Raw genomic sequence first — 18319 nt, forward strand, 5'->3', positions numbered from 1 at the left:
CAAAAATTATGTTTTTTGTCATTTTGCCATTTGCAAGTAACAAAAAGCAAGCTTGTGTTCTTTACATGATATAGCACACACGATTTGTAGGACACAAAATTTGATGCAATTTTTGTTAGAAAAGGTGGAACATGTGTATAAGAAGGTACATCAGATAGCAATATTTACTTTAAACCACGAATTAGTTGCATTTAATTAACTTTCTAGTTTTAGTGTGACAATGGACTTGTGGCGCTTGCCATGTACTATGGAAATTTGAAAATATCAATAGAGAATCACTAGTTTTTGGATGTTATTTGCAGCAGTTACTAGGTAACTTCGTGGTGGGTGGTGGATATCCAAAAATTTAGTAGTCAAAATTTACATTTTGCGTTTTAAAAAAAGTGGTGGGAAATGGTACGTAGCCGAGAAAAAGTGACCCTACTTCTTAAGAGATACATGAGATAAGGAGCCGAATATGACGTGGATCCTACACCCTTTTAGTGATCCACCAGATACACTATCGCCACCACACATGTAGTGTGCCATGGTGGTTTTAGACATATAGACGTCATCCACAACCGTGCTCCTATATATACATCGTCTCACCCCACCAAGAACTCGGAAATTAGGCACCTTCCGCGTGGGGGGGGGGGGGGGGGTGGCGGTCTCCCTGGCTGCCATAAATTTCTTTTTTTTTCCACAAGAAACATAGAACATATGCAAACACATGCACACCACCATGCCTATGAACACCTATTATAGTTTCAGTTGGCAGATCTTGAGATTGACAAAGTTACCACATAAGTGTTGTCAACAAGTGTGTTACCTCATAAAGAAAGTTAAGGCAACAATCCTCGAATTACATGCATGCCGAAAAAAAGTATACTGGTGAGTACAACTAAACTTCATCTGATAACATAAGTTTCCACCGTTCCTTCCTTGGTTTCCTATTTCCTTTTCTAGTGAGTCTTAGTTTTTCTTTCCAGATTTTACGCGTGTAAGTTAGTAGGTTGCCTTGTTTGGAAATCTGACTGCAATTATGTCCTTAGATTTTTTTTTAATTTTGCATTTATTTGTGCCAAGAACAGGTCCTATAGGGTTATTTTCCCTTAGAACTTCTCAACTCCAAAGGAAAGCAATACGTCAACTTACTTTGTTCAGAAATTACATGCATGTTTTCTTGTAGTGTAACTCATCAGTAAAATTTAGAGTGCGGAGATTGCAACTTGCAAGTCAGGACAAATAGTCAAATATGTATGAAGACTCAGCATGTAAGCCTAGCGCGATTGTGCCAACCAGATCACGCAGATGGGAAATTAAATCTGAAGGAATGGGATATACACAACCAGAGGGCTGACTTGCACTATCTGGTGATGCCGAGAGGACGAAATGCAACTAATTTACGTAAAACAAGTTGAGCACACAACCGCATTGCAGTACAAGACACACCGACCTTCCACAATTTCAGCAACAAATCCAATAATCATACATTCCAGTAAAGTAGATATAGATATAAAAAAGGTCACAAAATGCCAACTTTTTATCCAAATACACATCAGCTTCCTCTATCCCGGAGCATAAGCCGTGCCGCCTCAGATAAAAGTCAGAAGAGAGTGTAAGAAACACCAAAGCTAAAGCTTGGAAATAGGTAACAGAAGAAAGAAAGGACCTAACAAATCCAAACATGACCACAAGAAACAAAATTTCTGACTGCACCTATATCAATTTTGACAAGCAACAGAACCACTTTTGCGAGTGATAAACATGCATTAAAAATGAAAAGTTCGAAAAGGGGTTTGTGTAGCTAGGATGAGGTATAGTGTTATACTTTCTGAAACAAAATTTCCCTCAGCTATAAATACCTCATCCTAGGACATCCCCATTTCACCACTACATGATTGACATCTCTTGTAGAGCTTGTCCAGTTAGTTTGAGGCATGTAGTGCTTTGAAATACGCCCTTCTCTGTAGCATTCAGTGCTGACTTGTTACATATTCTGTTCTGTTTTCAGTTCAAGGACGCTGATGGCTTCAGCTTTGATGAACCATTGGGTTGTTGGTCGTTCATCTCATTGTGGATATGCAAGCAACCGATCTGATGGTTGCTTCAAGATATTAACTCGGAACTACAATGGGATCAAGGGGAAGCAATTCTTGCCCACCGAAAAGGTTGCCTCAACTGGTTGGCAGATCACTAGAGCTGTACCAAAAGATCCCAAAAAGGTAATTTCCATACTAATCAGAAACTAACTGTAACGCTTGGACATATTTGAATCACAAAAACACACAAGTTCCCATAAAGGTATAATCCAGATAGAATAAAGTCAATATAGATTATCTGGTCCAGATCAATCTATGTCAAGTACTGAGTATCAAGCAGTTCCTAGAGGACAGAGGATCTAAAAATTTTAGAAAACCATGTTTCCTCTTAACTTAATGCAGAAAATATTAATTCAAATATTCAGTCAAAGGGAAGATCTATATGAATAGCAATTAAGTTACACCACTCCATTACTTTATGAACAGATTATTCACTGGGTGGTTTTATTTTGAAGAGATTTAGCTGCTTGGTCAGACATATAATGCAATAATGAAAAGTACAAAATTATAAAAGATCGTTGGTTTAAGATGCCTTCTCTATCTAAGCTTAATGCTAAGTTTGCCTCAAAATAGAGAAATCTAACAGTTTTGTTAAGAAATAACACGACTCAAACATCCATCCAAACACATGCTGAAGCATGACAAAGATGGCACTGATATTCAATCGTGGTATTAGGGTATTCGCACAAAGTGGTGGGAGAAGGACATGAAGGACAACATGAAGAATATCAAATCACAAGAAGATTTTGATAAACAGCTATTAATGGCTGGAGATAAGTTCACAGTGGTGCACTTCTTTTCACCTAGCTGTGGAGCTTGCAAGGGCATACACTCAAAGGTAAAAAAAAATACAAGCATGCATATTCAACAATTTTACAATATCATGTTCTACATAATTCATGTTGATATAATACCTTTTTTGTCATGTCCATAAAGGTACATCAATTTGCCAGGATGTATCCAGGACTGCAATTTCTCATGGTTAATTATAATGAACAGACAGAGATCTGTAAGAGGCTCAATGTCTATGTCTTGCCATTGTTCCGCTTTTACAGAGGTGCTGAAGGTCGTATCTGTAGTTTCAGCTGCACAATTTCAACTGTAAGTATTAGATGATCTCTATTTGTGAATACATCCTATTAAGCTATTTTAAACTAGAATTATGTGATATTTCAGATTCACAAGTTCAAAGATGCTCTGAAAAGGCATGGGGTTGAGACTGAGAGTCTTGCAACAGAAAAGGGCTTGGAAGAATCTGAACCCAAGAGCTTTGCCCCACCTTCTGATATTCCAAATACAAGTGATCCTTCGCTGAACATGGATGGAGATGACGGTCGGGTTGAACCGAGCAATGAATAAATCAATTTGCTGGAGACTGCCGAGTTCGATAGTTTTTATATATGCATATAGAAGCTTTGTAATTTAAAAATTAGACCCATATGCTCTTGAAGCGGCCCTTTGTTTTAAAATTTTGAGGGCTAATAAACATTAAATGTATATCTAGTTCTGTAACACTAAAGCATTAAAAGCTTCTTTGTATTTCATTTCCTTGTAAATGGTGTAGTGTGCAGTAAATCCTTCCCTTCATGGCTTCATTTTTTTTCTACATAAGCATGGAGAAGTTTCTCTCCATGGCGTTCGCGTCTTAAGGGCCGTGTGGTTATTTGATCCAAATTATGGATGTAATCTTTGTGTAACTGGGTGTCTGAGGCAGCCATTATATCTATCAATAATCTCTCATATATGGTATCGCTGAACTTTTGGGTGTGGAGATAGGTTCTGACTTTGAGTCAGTAGGTAGTAAATGGCTCTGTAATAAAAATTTCATAGTCCACAATATGATCTCCTCGGCTACTCTTTGGTGTATCTGGAAGTTAAGAAATGATATTCATTTTCAGAACACGAGGTGGCGCGATGTGGGAGATCTTCTCATGAGAATTGCTGGGACAGTTCAGAATTGGACAATTCTCTGTCGTGGCAATCTGAAAGACAGGCTAACTACTTGGGTCGAAGACTTGAAGAGGATTGCATCCAGACCTGGAAGAATTACTGGCTGAAGAGAGGGATCTCGGCTGCTTCCCTATCTGCTTGGAGACTGATCAACTACAGCTGGGACCTGGAGATCATGCCGGACGACCTGAAGCGCATCTGCGAAGCAGAGATGCTGACATTCTGAAGAAGGGCGCTCCAAGCTGTGTGCATGTGGTTCAGCTCTTTAGTCTAGTTTTTCTGTTCCTGTATCAGACTTTTAATCTTGTTTAGTTTTGCCTAGCTGCTCGCCCTGCGTGGTGTGTCAGGCTTGCTGGTTCCAAAACCTTCAGTGCTGTAAAAGATCTATGGCTGTCTTTGCATCATAGTTAAGACGGGGGGCATGTGGCTCCTAAAACTCTAAAAAAAAATCTCTCATATATGCAATCGATGCAATCTGCCATGTATGCTGCTCTAACATAGATGCGTAGGATGTTTGCCTCTCCGATCAATTTGTTCTGGTTGTCACCAATGGTAGTAATTAGTGAAGTGTCTGAGTGTGTCAGAAATTGCTTACGGTAAAGCATGGAAATATGAGCGGGATCCGAGCATCCGACGGGGTCGCGCGGCAGGTCGCGGTCCTTCGGGTGCCGGCAGACCATGGAGGCGTAGGATACGGCATCCTCTCGCGGCGTTTCGCCGAACACGTCGAGAGCGACCGCAGACACGCGAGGTCGGCGAGATTTTCACGGGCGGAAATGATGTCGCCATGGACGAGTCGTCGCGGAAGGCGGAAGCATACGGGGCTTGACAAAGATGCTGTGGAGGCGGTGGAGCGAACAATGGGAGAGGAGAGGAACGACGCGCCGGCGCCGTCATCGGGGACGAGGACACGCCGACGAGCAGCGAGAGCGGAGCGGGTCAACGTAGGCATGGACTTATTATGACCGCCGATATTTTTTAAAACAGACCCTAGTGTTGAAGTTTTCGTTCAAACACATCCTCAGAATTGGATCGCGATCATTAATCACGATCCAATTTGGGACGACTTTGAACCGTCAGATCGGTTATGTGCGGCTGGTAACGACGTAGGGACTGGTTCCGACGGCTATTTACCGAAACCACCCTTAGCATTTCAGAGTCGCTTCAAACACACCCGAAATTGGATCGCGATGATTAATCGCGATCCAGTTTCGGAGGATTTTGTACCGTTAGATCAACTTCGTGCGGCTCTGAATGGCGTGGGGCGAATTGGCAGTGGCTATTTTTCTAGATAACCCTTATAGTTTGATATTTCTCTCAAACGATTCTCCGAAATGGATCGCGATTAGTAATCGCGATCCGATTTGGGGTGACTCTGAACCAGTCAGATCGACCCTCTGCGGGGCAGATCAAGCGCGAACAGAAACGGCAGGTGGAACTTTACAGAAACGACCTTTTATTGACTAGGCCCGTCAAGTGGTAGCTTTTGACCCCACGGCGGCGGCGGCGGCCGGCGACGAGGTGAAATCCGCCGCCGCTTCGAGCTTTCCCTGAGAAGTCACTGATCCCACGCGGCCGCGGAAGAGCGCATTCGGCTCCGCTCGCGGAAGAGCGCTGTCCTCACGGTGGATCCGGGCACAATACTATGGTGGTGTAAGCCGGCATCTCGGTGCGGCGCTGCGACGAAGAGGGCACAGTCGCCCGCGGCGGGGCGGCGAGCGCCTCATTGAAGGAGTTTGGGGTGCGAGCTCACTGCCCGGAGACCATGAAGTGGACATTTCTTTGACGTGCTCTCAATGCATCAACCGAATTGGAGTGAGACGCTGAACCATTTGCGCGCGTTCCCCCTGCCGAGCTTGCCACAGCGATGCTGCGCAAGTCGGGCACCCAGCGCCGGCAGCCGGCGCTATGGCGGCGGTGCCGCAGCCTCCGCCAGATCAAGCAGGTCCACGCGCTCATGGTGCTCCGGGGCTTCCTCTCCGACCCCTCCGCGCTCCGCGAGCTCATCTTCGCCTCGTCGGTCGCTGTCCGCGGCGGCATTGAGCACGCCCGTCTCGTGTTCGACCGAATCCCGCACCCGGACCGGTTCATGTACAACACCCTCATCCGCGGTGCCGCGCACAGTGACGCGCCCCGAGACGCGCTCTCCATCTACGCGCGCATGGGCCGGCACCGCAGCGACTGCGGCGGCGGCGTGAGGCCGGACAAGCTCACGTTCCCGTTCGTTCTTCGCGCCTGCGCCGCAATGGGCGCAGGGGGCACCGGAGCGCAGGTCCACGCGCACGTCGTCAAGGCTGGGTGCGAGTCTGACGCTTTCATCAGGAACGCGCTCATCGGCATGCACGCGAGCTGCGGGGATCTAGAGGTGGCGGCTGCGCTGTTCGACAGCGGGGCGCGCGGGGACGCTGTAGCGTGGTCGGCGATGATCTCCGGCTGCGCAAGGAGAGGGGACATTTGTGCCGCCCGGGAGCTGTTCGATGAGAGCCCTGTGAAGGACCTCGTGTCCTGGAACGTGATGATCACAGCGTATGCTAAGCGGGGAGAGATGGCCATGGCGAGGGAGCTGTTCGACCAGGTTCCTGAGCGTGATGTCGTGTCGTGGAACGCCATGATTTCTGGGTACGTGAGATGTGGCTCTCACAGGCTTGCGATGGAACTCTTTGAGCAGATGCAGTGCATGGGAGAAAAGCCAGATACTGTCACGGTGCTCAGCTTGTTGTCAGCCTGTGCTGACTCTGGGGCTCTCGATGTTGGCCGGAGGCTCTACTCCTATCTGTCAGAGAGGTTTTCAAGAACTGGTCTTACCACCGTTCTTGGAAACGCACTGATTGACATGTATGCAAAGTGTGGGAGCATGAAGAGCGCACATGAGGTGTTCTGGTCGATTCGAGATAAGGATGTCTCGACTTGGAATTCCATCATAGGAGGAAATGCATTGCATGGACATGTCAACGAGTCCATAGATATGTTTGAGAAAATGCTTAATGGAAATGTCAAGCCTGACGAAATCACCTTTGTTGCTGTCCTTGTTGCTTGCAGCCATGGTGGGATGGTTGACAGGGGGCATAAGTATTTCAACTTGATGCAACAACGGTACAGGATTGAGCCCAATATCAAGCACTACGGCTGCATGGTTGACATGCTGAGTCGTGCAGGATTGCTCAAAGAAGCGTTTGAGTTCATCGACACAATGAAGGTCGAGCCTAATTCTGTCATATGGAGGACCTTGCTTGGGGCTTGTAGGATCCATGGTGAAATTGAACTGGCTGAACATGCGAACAGGGAACTTCTAAAGGCAAAGAGTGATGCAAGTGGGAATTATGTGCTTCTATCAAACATTTATGCTTCAGTTGGAGAATGGCTGGGGTCAGAGAAAATGAGAAAGTTGATGGACGACACTGGTGTCAGCAAGGAGGCAGGCCGTGCAGTTATTGATGGCAGTTCAAAGGATCTAATGCAATCTTGTAGACAGTTCTAATTGCGTGCTAGATTCAAATGATTTTTTTAATATCATGCTTCCAGCTGCAGGGTCAAGAAATTGGATACCTCAGCCCGTTCTTCTGTCAATGAAGAGCAAAAGGTCCAGTACCACTTCCCATGCTATTATTGGGAAGTAGGTCTGATCAATTCATATGCATCCACTTGTCCTTGTTATTCAATATTAATGCTATGACTCGATCATGCAAGCAAAACACACTTCAATCTATGCAGCCACCAAGTGGAACCAATGATCTATGACTATGGAATATTATACACCCTACCAAGGAAACTAGTAACATTCCACTGTATTTGATATGATGCAGGTTGCTATTAACATTCAAGTCTAGCAGATAAAGGGGAGCGCAAGAACCAGCTCAAATGTAGCGGTGATATTTGGAAACCTGTACTGCTTTCTGGGTATATGGGTGGCTGCAATCCTACTCAACCATAAAACTATGAGATGGGTCATGTGCCATGATCCGTGCCATCTTATGTACAAGCAGGCGATACAACTATATAAATGATTATCTCGAGCAAGAAAAGGAAGCAAGTTTTCTTTATGCAATAACAACCGTTTGGTCTGTAAGCTTGTTCTTGCCATGGAAATACATATATCTGAAATGCTGAATGTAGTTGCTCTGAAGCTTTTGCTTTGTACAATTAGTCTCAATTTGCATAGTTGCACTTCAAAAGATTCTAATTAATAGTAATTGTCAAATTCTAAGATAGTGAAACTTTGGACCTCGACAGTTGCCTTAAATGAATCATGTACTTAAACTACAAATCTACAACTAGCTGCTATTTCATGGAAATCTTTATAGTGTTATATATGGATGATTCGATTTCATGGGGCTCTTCTAATTAATAGCAAGAGAGCTCTGGATGTAGGCACCCTAGTTTCAATCCTTACTCTGTTTACTACACATTAACTATTGTATGATTCACTGGAAACTGTATACTTCCTTGCGAAAATTTGATATGATGTGCTTTGGCCAACTTGTAGCACACATATTGAATATAGCTTTTTTTTTAGAAATTGCGTGTATGAAAAGGGGAACATTGGTATAAGAAGGAATAATACATATTATTCTTAGCTTTAAAGCAGGAACTAGCCACAGTAAGTTAACTTTCTAATTTTAGTGTGGCAATGGACTTTCTTACATCTGCAATATAATTGTGGGAATTTGAGAATATCAATTGGGAAACACTATTTTTTGGATCTTATTTGCATGCACACAAGAAGTAACTTGGTGGTGATGGAGATATAAATATTTATTAGTAATCAAAGTTTTTTTGCCTTCCCAAAGAGGTGCACGTCGGGTTTCATGAATCACATATATTCTAAAATGGAAAAAAGAAAATCAATTTTATTTTTGGTCTCCATAAATCATAGTAGGAAAGCAGGATCCGTTTACCTTAGAAAAATATCCCAACTTCCCCAGAGATACGAGCGATAAGGTACATGATATGACGTGGATCCTACGTCGTTGCAATGATCCATCCAATTCACTACCGCCATCACACATATGGTGGCATGATGATAGTAGACGACGTACTAATATGGCGTGGATCCTATATCATTCCAATGATCCACCTTATTCATTATTGCCACCGCACATACAGTGTGGTTGTAACAGATGACATACTAATATGACGTGGATCCTACATTGTTCCAATAATGCACCTGATTCACTACCGACATCGCACATATAGTGTGGTGTGGTGGCAGTAGACGACATACTAATATGACATGGATCTTACATTGTTATAATGATCCACCCAATTAATTACCGCATCACATATAGCGTGGCATGGTGGCAGCAGATGACATACTAATATGATGTGGATCCTACATAGTTCCAATGATCCATCCGAATCATCATGGTTACCACTGAGGCAATACACATAGCATAGTCGCCTACCTATATGTATATATATTAACTTATCTTGAACACGATACATTTCTCAAACATTAGTGACCTTCTTGGAACAGGGGAAGATCTATCCACGGCTTCCAACATTTCTCTTTCTCGTTTTCTTCTTGTGGGTGGGGGTGGGGGGAGGGACACAACACCTATGCATAGCTCTTAAGTACACCTCCGTATCAATGAATATGTATGGTACAGTAAGCCGACAGATCTTGAGATTGACGAATTCATTGCATGCTTCCCACCATCGATGGGTATGTCGCCTCGCAAAACAAGTAGGCCGGTGAGTGCAATAAAATTCATCCACTAGCATAAACTAGTGTACCTTGGTTTTCTATACCTTTTTTTTTAATTGGGTCTTAGTTATTTTTCCATAATTTCACGCGTAGGTTACTTGGTCTGGAAATTCTTCATGTAATCGAGTCCTTCAATTTTTATTTTCGCATTTATTTACACCGCCTGCAGCCTTTTAGGGGGAAAAAAGGAATTGGCCGACAGGGTTGTTTTCCTTAAGAACCTAACACCAAACCAAATCAACCGTTCTTCTTGAAGATCGAACCCCATGTCAACTTAACTTAGTTCCGAAATTACATGCACAACCCCACTGCAGAAATTTTGCAAACAGAGCATGCGCATCAGATAGGAAGTCTGAAGGAATAAGATATACAGAACCAGGAGTGCTGACCTGCACTATCTGCTGATGCACCAAGGAAGAAATGCAACTAGTTCACGTAGAACAAGTTGATCACACAACCTCATTGCAGTATTCGACACACTGACCTTACACAATTTCAGCAAGAAGTCCAATCGTACATTCCAGTAAAGTAGAGAGTTAGATATAGAAATATCATTTATACATCATTCATATATCCACACTGCATGAAGATTACACCAAAAAGATACAAAATTTCTGACTGTACCTGCGTCATTGTATGCATTTGGATGAGCAACAGAACGACTTTTGAGAGTGATAAACATTGAACTGGAAAGTTCGAAAAAAGCAGGTTATGTAGCTAGGATTAGGTGTACTTTGCTTCTGAAACAGAAGTATCTTCAGCTATCAATACCTCAGTATGGCCATCCCCATTTCAACATCAGAAGATTTACAGATTTTGTAGAGCTTGTCCAGTTAGTTTGAGGCATGCTGTGCTCTTTCTGTAGTATTTTTCATGAAGGTGCTGATTTGTTACATATTCCTTTCTGTTTCCAGTTTAATGATGTTGACGGCTTCAGCTTTGACAAACCATTGGGTTGTGGGTCGTTCATCTTGTCGTGGACACACAAGCAATGGAACTGATGGTTGCTTCAAGGTATTGACTTGGAACCACAACGGGATAAAGGGGAAGCAATTCTTGCCCAGAGAAAAGGTTGCCGCAACTGGTTGGCAGATCACCGGAGCTGTACCAAAAGATCCCAAGAAGGTAATTTCTCTACTGCTCAAAAATATATGATCTTATGCGGTTGTTTTATATGAAAACAAAAGAAAAAAAAATGCTGACTTAAATTCTTGGAGATATTTGAATCACAAAACACACAGGTTCTTATAAAGGCTATACAGGTAGAATAAAGGGAAAATAGAATATCCAGTCCAGGTCAATCTATGTCAACTATTGAGTATCTTGCAGTCCCAAGAGGACAAAGGATCTAAGTTTTAAGAATCATGGTGCCTCCTTATTTAGTACAGAAAATAAATATGTGCATTCAAAATGTAGGCATGGGATGAATGCGATATTCATTTAAAATGGTATTGCTTCAGGAAGAAATTTCTATATTAGTAGAAACTAAGCTACACAACTGCATTACTTTAGGAACAAATTATTCACTGGGCAGTTTTATTTTGAAGAGATCTAGCTGCTTGGTCAGATATATTATCCAAAAATGAAAAGTACAAAATTCTAAAAAATCGTTGGTCTAAGATGCCTTCTCTATATATGCATACTGTAAATTTTGCCTCGAAACAGAGAAATATAACAGTTCCATTCAAGAATAACATAACTCAAATATTCATTCAAACACATGCTGAAGCCCGACAAATATGGCAGTGATATTTACTCGTGGTATTAGGGTATTCACACAAAGTGGTGGGAAAAGGACATTAAGGACAACATGAAGAATATCAAATCACAAGAAGATTTTGATAAACAGCTATCAATGGCTGGAGATAAGTTCACATTGGCACACTGCTTTTCACCTAGCTGTAGAGCTTGTAAGGCCCTACACTCTAAGGTAAAAGAAGAAAAGTACGTGCATTGTATATTCAACAATTTTACAATTATCAAAAGAAGAAAGAAATGCATGTTCTGCATAAATTTATATTGATATATAGTACCTTTTTGTCAAATGTCCACAAAGGTACATCAATTTGCCGGGATGCATCCAGGACTGCAATTGTTATGATCAACTATAATGAACAGACAAAGATCTGTAAGAGGCTCAATGTCCATGTCTTGCCATTGTTCCACTTTTACAGAGGTGCTGAAGGTCGAATATGTAGCTTCAGCTGCACAATTTCAACTGTAAGTATTAGATAATCCAACGCCATTTGTAAATACACCCTATTAAACTATTTTAAACTAGAACGTTGTGCTATTTCAGATTTATAATTTCAAAGATGCTCTTAAATGGCATGGGGTTCAGACTGAGTCTTGCAGCACAAAAGGGCTTGGAGGAATCTGAATACAAGAGTGTTGCCCCGTGTACTGATGTTCCAAATGCAAGTGATGCTTCACCAAACATGGATACTGATGACGGACCCGTTGTACCTAACAATGACTAAATCCATTTGCTGTGGATTGCCTAGTTGGGTAGTTTTCTATATAAGTTAAAATTTTAAAATTAGGGCACATGTGCTCATAACGGCCCTATGTTTCAAAAGTTTGTGGGCTATTTAAAGTATCTAGTTCTGTAACATCAAAGCATTTTAAAATTCTTGTATTTCATTTCCTTGTACTATTGAAAATGATGATAGTGTGCAATAAAGATTCTCCTTCTGTTTCTATTACATAAGCATTAAGTGCCCTGATTAATCATATCGGACTTTGCAAGCATGGAGCAGCACTAAAATACAAAGGAATATATAATCCTGGTTACCCAGCGAGGCAATCTCACAATCCCTATATACTAAATATCTCATTTCATAATTTAGTGGAGAAAAAGTTGCTAAAAAGGAAATAGAAAGACTTTACATGACAATATGACATTAAAGAAGGGAATAAAAATACAATACCACAAGACAGATTGTAAACCACAAAAGGAGCACGCACCATATACTAAATACAATGCAGGCTTCAACAACACAGATCATAATCTCGTAATGGCAATATCAATCCAGAAAAGTATTACTGGTACTGAGTACTGACAGTAGCAGAGTTGTTCAAAAATGTCTAATATTTGCCTTTGATACCACCAAGAATTTGCTATAGGGATGAAGGGCTGGAAAAAAAAATGTCATCTGCAATTGACTATGCATATTTCTATTGAGAAGATCGAAAAGCAGTATAGGGATAAATTACCTTTGCTGAAGTGATAAGTATCACTGTTGTCTTGATCAACACAAAACGTAGTCTATGTTTACTTTCTGTCCATGCCAATAATGAAAAGCAATTTTTCAATATTACTGTTTTCATTTGTAAGAGAAATCATGTTATCACCTTCGCATGATCCCTTTAGCAGGGGCACACTCTGTAAGCTAAGTCGCAGAGAAAAAGGTTGTGATGGCAAGTAATGAGCTGATTCTTTTGATACTTAAAATCAAAGATACATTGTTTCTCCTGCGTACTCTCGCATTTCTATGAACCTTCATTCCCTGAGTAGCACATTCGAGTTGCAGTGTTGCATAAGCTTGGTTTCACTGAGTGTTGTCAGTTCCATAGGGTTCAACTTGACAATAGTCATCAGTTCACCGTTTTCTGAAAACCACATGTCAAATTATGACCATTATGGGGGATTAAGGAAAAGATTTGGCAAAATGGGCTCTCCATGTCCTTCAACTTTCTCATTGGTACTGCTGAAATTGCTTATAATAGACCAATGCATCTCAAAGTTGGGTACTTGCCCTGTTTGTTGCATGTCATGCAAAAGTGCCGTAGCCTTCTGTAGATTATTACTTCTGCAATAGCTATCAAGAACAACTCTATACATGCCATAGGATGGTGCGGATCCCAAGGTGATTAGCATTTGCAAAATCTTCCTAGCATCACAAGTTCTTCCAGTGGCACAAAGGCCATGTACAAGTGCATCACAGGAGGTCTCACTTGGTGTTAGGCTTGCAAATTGCATTTCCACAAGAAAATCAAGTGCCTGATCAAATTCTTTTAATATACACAGCCTGTACATAACAGAACTGTAACTAACTTCACTAGGTAGTTGGCCTTTCTTCAACATTGTATCTAGCAGATTAAGAGACGTTTTCAAGTCTCCTAGTATGCAGAATTTCTTGATGAGGTCATCAAAATTGGTGTAATATCTGATAAACTCACTTTTGCTCAGGTTGTTCAGACATAATTTTGCTTCCAAATGTCTCCCAGATGAAAGGAGACATGAAGTGAGGATGGTCCTAATGATAGAACCATGCTTCCATCCACTGCTCTCAATCAAGTGAAATAATGCTAGTGATTTGTCAAGGTTTCCTAGCCTGCAGTAATGACTCAACACTATTCTGAGACTGCGGTTGCTTGGTTGTATTCCCTGAGCAATACAGGCATCAAGCATACTAACTGAACTATTGGTATCTCCAGACTTGTGAAATCCATAGACAAGGAAGTCATAGGTCGTTCTGTCTGGAGAAATACCATTACATTCCATGTCCTTCAATAAATCATGAACCTGTGAGGTGTTCGTTCTCTGAAAAAGATAAAATATTAGAATATTGCATGAAATTAGCTTTCTTGACTTGTCACTATGTTGGAACAGTGTCCTAAGGCTTGATGCACTAGAAAACCGACTTTGCTCACACATTCTACAGACAAGGAAGCGATAGGTAGATATAGAAAGGTTGGCATGCATCTTCAGCATCATGCAAAGAACTGCATCTAACATTATCCAATTTTTTAGACAACCAAATGCTTGAATTAAGGAATTTAACAAGGTGCCACTGAGCTTCCCAGCAGTTGATTCTTGTAAGACTGGCATTACCCGCTTTATATTTCCTGTTTGCACTAATTCCTTCAAAATGCAACTGCAATATGAGAATTCAGTAAATTCCATGTTCAGTATAGATTCTACCAAGTTCTTAGCTCGGTCCGTGTCAAGCCATGGTAGTGAAGGCAATATAGAGCTGTACGTAAATGCATCTAGTTCTTTGCATTTGTTAAGCCAAATGTCATACATTCCAATTGATTCAGCAGTCTTCTGCTCCTTTAGGAAGCCCTCCATCACACAAAAGAACATTGAGCGATCCACAACCATGCCCTTTTCTTTGAGAGCCTCCAACATTGCACATCCAACACTGGTAAAACCTGTCCTGCACAATTCTTCGAGAAGTGCATAATATGCACCAAAAAACAGATCAGGATAACAGTCACATAACGGGTTCATAAGCTTCAGGGCTTCCTCAATTACTCCCCATTTGCACAAGCAACTGGTGAGGGCCATCAGATCCTTGCTATCAGGTGACCACCTATAATTTGTTGCAAGATTCCAACATTCCCAAAACCCTGCAATGTTTCTTTCTTTGCAGAAGCCTATCATCAAATAAGTATATGTATCTTGACCTATTGACAAGCCTTCTCTGACCAATTTTTTAAAAACCAGTCTTGCATGAGCTGACATCCCATTCCTACTCAAGGTTTGGATAAATAAATTAAGGTTTTGAGCACCAAGCTTGTCAAATATATCTGGCATCTCCTCCATAAGGTCAATGGCATCTATTGCATGTGCAGGGCTCACACATAAGGCCTTGAATAGTTCTGAGCAGCTAGCTGGTGAAATGGCATATCCCCATTGAAAAGCTTCATCTTTCACAAGAAGAGCACTTGCAACATTGCCTTGAGATGCACTGACTAGCTCTGAGTGAACATCCGATTGAAGTGCAGTATCCAAAATCTGCACCAATAAAATCTCTAACTTTTTTGAATCAGTGTCCAAATAAAGACCGTTGCCAACCGAATCAAAAAACTCAGCTTTCGGGAAACCAGTGCCATTATCTCTCTTAATTTTCACTCCTAGGTGATCTAGCCCCAAGAATGACAAGGTCTTAGAGAGAGCACAGTTTCCAGGGGGAAGATCATTTACACCATTGGTTTTCATATCCCTCAAGACTCGTTCAATATCATCAAACTGTCTGTACCAGCAATATCCTGCCAGAGTTATCTTATATGTTGAAAGATTGGGCGTTACTTTTCTTTCAACCATATCTTCAAAGACATACTTTGCATGTCTGTACAGTCCTTCCCTGAAAACGCCACCTAAAATAGCATTGTAAGCACACACTCTAGGTTTAATATGTCTAGAAAAGCACTCTGATAAATATACGAATGCAGATTTAAGTTTCATTTCTCTACAGCTATGAAATATGAAAATTCCAAAAGTAGTAGCATCTGGAGAAAACCCTAAGGCCTCCAATCTTTGGAAGACCAACCATGCCTGATCAGTACCAAGATTTGTGCATGAAGACGCAAGGATTCTGTTGCAAAGACGCAACTCAGGTAAACACCTCCACTCTTCCAAAAAATTCATCATATCCCCAATATCCTTTTTCTTGTTAAATTCTTCTACAATCATTGATAAGGATCCCTTGCTTAATTTAAGACTCAAACTCTTTAGTTGCCGAAGTATATCAAGAGCTTGCAAAAATTTGTCTTTCTTGATTAAAGCCATGACAACAGAATCAAGAATGTCTCCTTTGGTGCAAGAACCGAACCCAGCTTGAAGCATGTCCAAATATACTCTTAAAATCAATTCATCCTTTCTCTTTCTGATCAGAAAATGAAGAAGTACTTGATAGCATGAAACTGAAGGAATCAAACGCTTACACCTTGCATAATCGTAAAGTGCAACTGATTTCTCGAGGTTGCTTGCTTCTGAATACGCCTGGATAATCCGACTGAATACTTCACTTGAAACAGCCATAGCCATATGATCATCCAATGAGAGCAGTAGTGATTCAGCCTGACTGAGCATATGAGCATCCGCAAGTATGGCTACCATGGTCTCATTTGACCTTGGCAGATGTTGGAACTCCTTGCTTTGCTGTGACGCCCACCTGTACAAATTCCATAAAAACCTCGCGTTCCTCACTTGCCCGGCGCTGGACCCAAAACCAATCAATATGTCAAGAAAATCCTCAGGCTTCAGCTCAGAGACGCGCCAGAACCGGCGAAGGGTCCCCGGTGAGAGCCACAAACCACGCTTAAGAACATCTTGCAAGCTGCACCTCCCATCAAAGGTGTCCTCTCTACTCTCAAATATGTGAGCGCACTTGGATATAACCAGACTCCCAATACCAGAGCACGATTTTACTGCAGAATGGGCATCGGGTTTGAACTTCACTCCAGTTTTCTGCACCAAATCAGACCTAGCTTCCTCCGAAGCGCCTGCAAAGATTGGATTGCGTTTCTCCCCAACGTGGCTGCTTCCACCTCTGAACAAGCTTCCGTTGTCGGAGTTCAGCTCCGGGGCATCATTGGCAAAACCTCGGCCTCCAAACTTGGTTTGTCGCCTGACGTCAGGGCTGGAATTGATCTAAGTTGATTAGAGAGAAAGAAACGTCGGTCGGTGCATTGATTAGCTGAAAGCTGTCACATGCTCACCTGAGATGACGGGTACGAATTGCGCCGGCTAACCGCCATGGCTTCCACATCTAATCCTATAGAGCCTCTCAGCTCCGCCGTTGAGTAAAGACCCGCACGCCGCATCTGATCAGCGACTCCCGCCGGACCTGGATGAGGTCAGGGGAGCTGGGGAGGCGGAGCCGAGAATCGGCGGCGGCGCGAGGAAGACGATGATGGCCTCTGAGGCGCTTGGGCCGTTTTCCGATGGGCCAACCAGTTAGACTTGGGCGCTAGGCCGCTACTGGGCTGTATAACTGGTCAGCCTAGACCTGCCCAAATCTGAATTGGTAAGTGGATTACAAACACGTGCGGAAACGGCTCGGTCCACCAACACGCCTGTCGTAGCACTCCGCAAGCGGCTGCCTGCCTGCCGCCGCCCAGAGCTCGGTACCCCTGGACGGACGAGAAATTTCGATATCTACGCTCAATCCGCACGCCTCACGTATTTTAACATCTAACATATAATCCTCCATACGCGAATCCTTTCGATTTAAGAGATTTCTTTAACTTTTCTCCATTTCTCTGATTTCTCTTTTCATTTTCGCTTTACATTTCAGACGATTTTGCCCCTGACCTTATCCAATTTCACCGATTGGATCCGATCGGCCTGGCAACTCCTCCCGTGCGTTCTCTCTCCCCCGCTCGCTCTCCGTCTCTCGCCCCTCTCTAGCTCGCCAGGAACAGGGCGCAAGCGCCGGCACCGGCCACCCTCCCCTCCGCCTCCGTCCACCGTACCGGCGCCTCCAGAACTCTCTGTTTCCCATCCTGTAGCACCGGCCGGATGTCGCAGGCCTCCATCTCATCTGCGCGGAGCCGGAGGCTCGCGGATTGGCGAGGCTCTTCCTCTTCTGGAGCAGCGCCGCGACGGATTGGTGCAGTGCCGCTAGGGAGCGGAGCTGCGGCAGGCCGAAGAGGTCGCGGGGATGTCCCCGAGGAGGCAGTTGTCGCGCAGCGAGAGGACCTGGAGTCCCCGCAACCCGCCGAGCGTGCCCGGCGGCATCGGGAGGCGGAGCTCGACGACCGTGGCGTCGGCCGCGTCGCACCGGACGCCGGTCCAGGCGCAGGCCGGCACGGACGCGTTCCAGCCCAGCGCGCGCTCGTGCGGCGTGCC

The 18319-nt window shown here is 43.2% G+C and overlaps 3 protein-coding genes across 12 annotated transcripts; 2 read left to right on the forward strand and 1 right to left on the reverse strand.

The window, feature by feature from the left end:
- Positions 1-1546: 1546 nt before the first annotated feature.
- On the forward strand, positions 1547-3676 carry LOC112876270 (thioredoxin-like 1-1, chloroplastic). 2 transcript variants are annotated; one of them, XM_025940343.1, is made up of 5 exons: positions 1547-1917; positions 1994-2204; positions 2758-2919; positions 3018-3182; positions 3258-3676. In XM_025940343.1, exons 1-5 carry the CDS (start codon positions 1877-1879, stop codon positions 3438-3440), a joined length of 762 nt encoding a protein of 253 aa, XP_025796128.1. In that variant the 5' UTR covers positions 1547-1876; the 3' UTR covers positions 3441-3676. The 2 variants fall into 2 exon arrangements, with proteins under 2 accessions (XP_025796128.1, XP_025796129.1); XM_025940344.1 differs by having other exon boundaries at positions 3018-3147; positions 3258-3398.
- Positions 3677-5488: 1812 nt separating this feature from the next.
- Positions 5489-8271, forward strand: LOC112876076 (pentatricopeptide repeat-containing protein At5g15300). Its single transcript, XM_025940113.1, has 2 exons — positions 5489-7644; positions 7835-8271. The coding sequence occupies exon 1, from the start codon at positions 5899-5901 to the stop codon at positions 7507-7509; it is 1611 nt and encodes a 536-aa protein (XP_025795898.1). The 5' UTR covers positions 5489-5898; the 3' UTR covers positions 7510-7644; positions 7835-8271.
- Positions 8272-10197: 1926 nt separating this feature from the next.
- On the reverse strand, positions 10198-17418 carry LOC112877703 (pentatricopeptide repeat-containing protein At5g15280, mitochondrial-like). 9 transcript variants are annotated; one of them, XR_003225546.1, is made up of 6 exons: positions 17188-17410; positions 16033-17108; positions 12952-15843; positions 12703-12871; positions 11769-11939; positions 10198-10837 (listed from the first exon to the last, which is right to left on the reverse strand). XR_003225546.1 is itself a non-coding variant. In XM_025942061.1 (3 exons), exons 1-3 carry the CDS (start codon positions 17235-17237, stop codon positions 15772-15774), a joined length of 1185 nt encoding a protein of 394 aa, XP_025797846.1. In that variant the 5' UTR covers positions 17238-17418; the 3' UTR covers positions 15689-15771. The 9 variants fall into 9 exon arrangements, 2 of the variants coding, with proteins under 2 accessions (XP_025797846.1, XP_025797845.1); XR_003225545.1 differs by having other exon boundaries at positions 12952-15830; positions 16017-17108; XR_003225543.1 differs by having other exon boundaries at positions 10198-10421; positions 10507-10837; positions 12952-17108.
- Positions 17419-18319: the final 901 nt, after the last annotated feature.

Source organism: Panicum hallii, chromosome 9 (assembly GCF_002211085.1).
Source record: "Panicum hallii strain FIL2 chromosome 9, PHallii_v3.1, whole genome shotgun sequence".
In the NCBI taxonomy this organism is placed as follows: domain Eukaryota; kingdom Viridiplantae; phylum Streptophyta; class Magnoliopsida; order Poales; family Poaceae; genus Panicum; species Panicum hallii.

What these genes read in the sequence shown, in the direction of transcription:
- LOC112876270 (XM_025940343.1), top strand. Translation starts at nt 1,877, where the DNA reads ATGATTGACATCTCTTGTAGAGCTTGTCCAGTTAGTTTGAG. An exon ending in TACCAAAAGATCCCAAAAAG is followed by an intron (nt 2,205 to 2,757) that starts GTAATTTCCATA and finishes TCGTGGTATTAG; the next exon opens with GGTATTCGCACAAAGTGGTG. An exon ending in GCAAGGGCATACACTCAAAG is followed by an intron (nt 2,920 to 3,017) that starts GTAAAAAAAAAT and finishes ATGTCCATAAAG; the next exon opens with GTACATCAATTTGCCAGGAT.
- LOC112876076 (XM_025940113.1), top strand. Translation starts at nt 5,899, where the DNA reads ATGCTGCGCAAGTCGGGCACCCAGCGCCGGCAGCCGGCGCTATGGCGG.
- LOC112877703 (XM_025942060.1), bottom strand. Translation starts at nt 17,237, where the DNA reads ATGTGGAAGCCATGGCGGTTAGCCGGCGCAATTCGTACCCGTCATCTC. An exon ending in ATTCGTACCCGTCATCTCAG is followed by an intron (nt 17,109 to 17,187) that starts GTGAGCATGTGA and finishes GATCAATTCCAG; the next exon opens with CCCTGACGTCAGGCGACAAA. An exon ending in CTTGGTACTGATCAGGCATG is followed by an intron (nt 15,844 to 16,016) that starts GTTGGTCTTCCA and finishes ATGCTATTTTAG; the next exon opens with GTGGCGTTTTCAGGGAAGGA.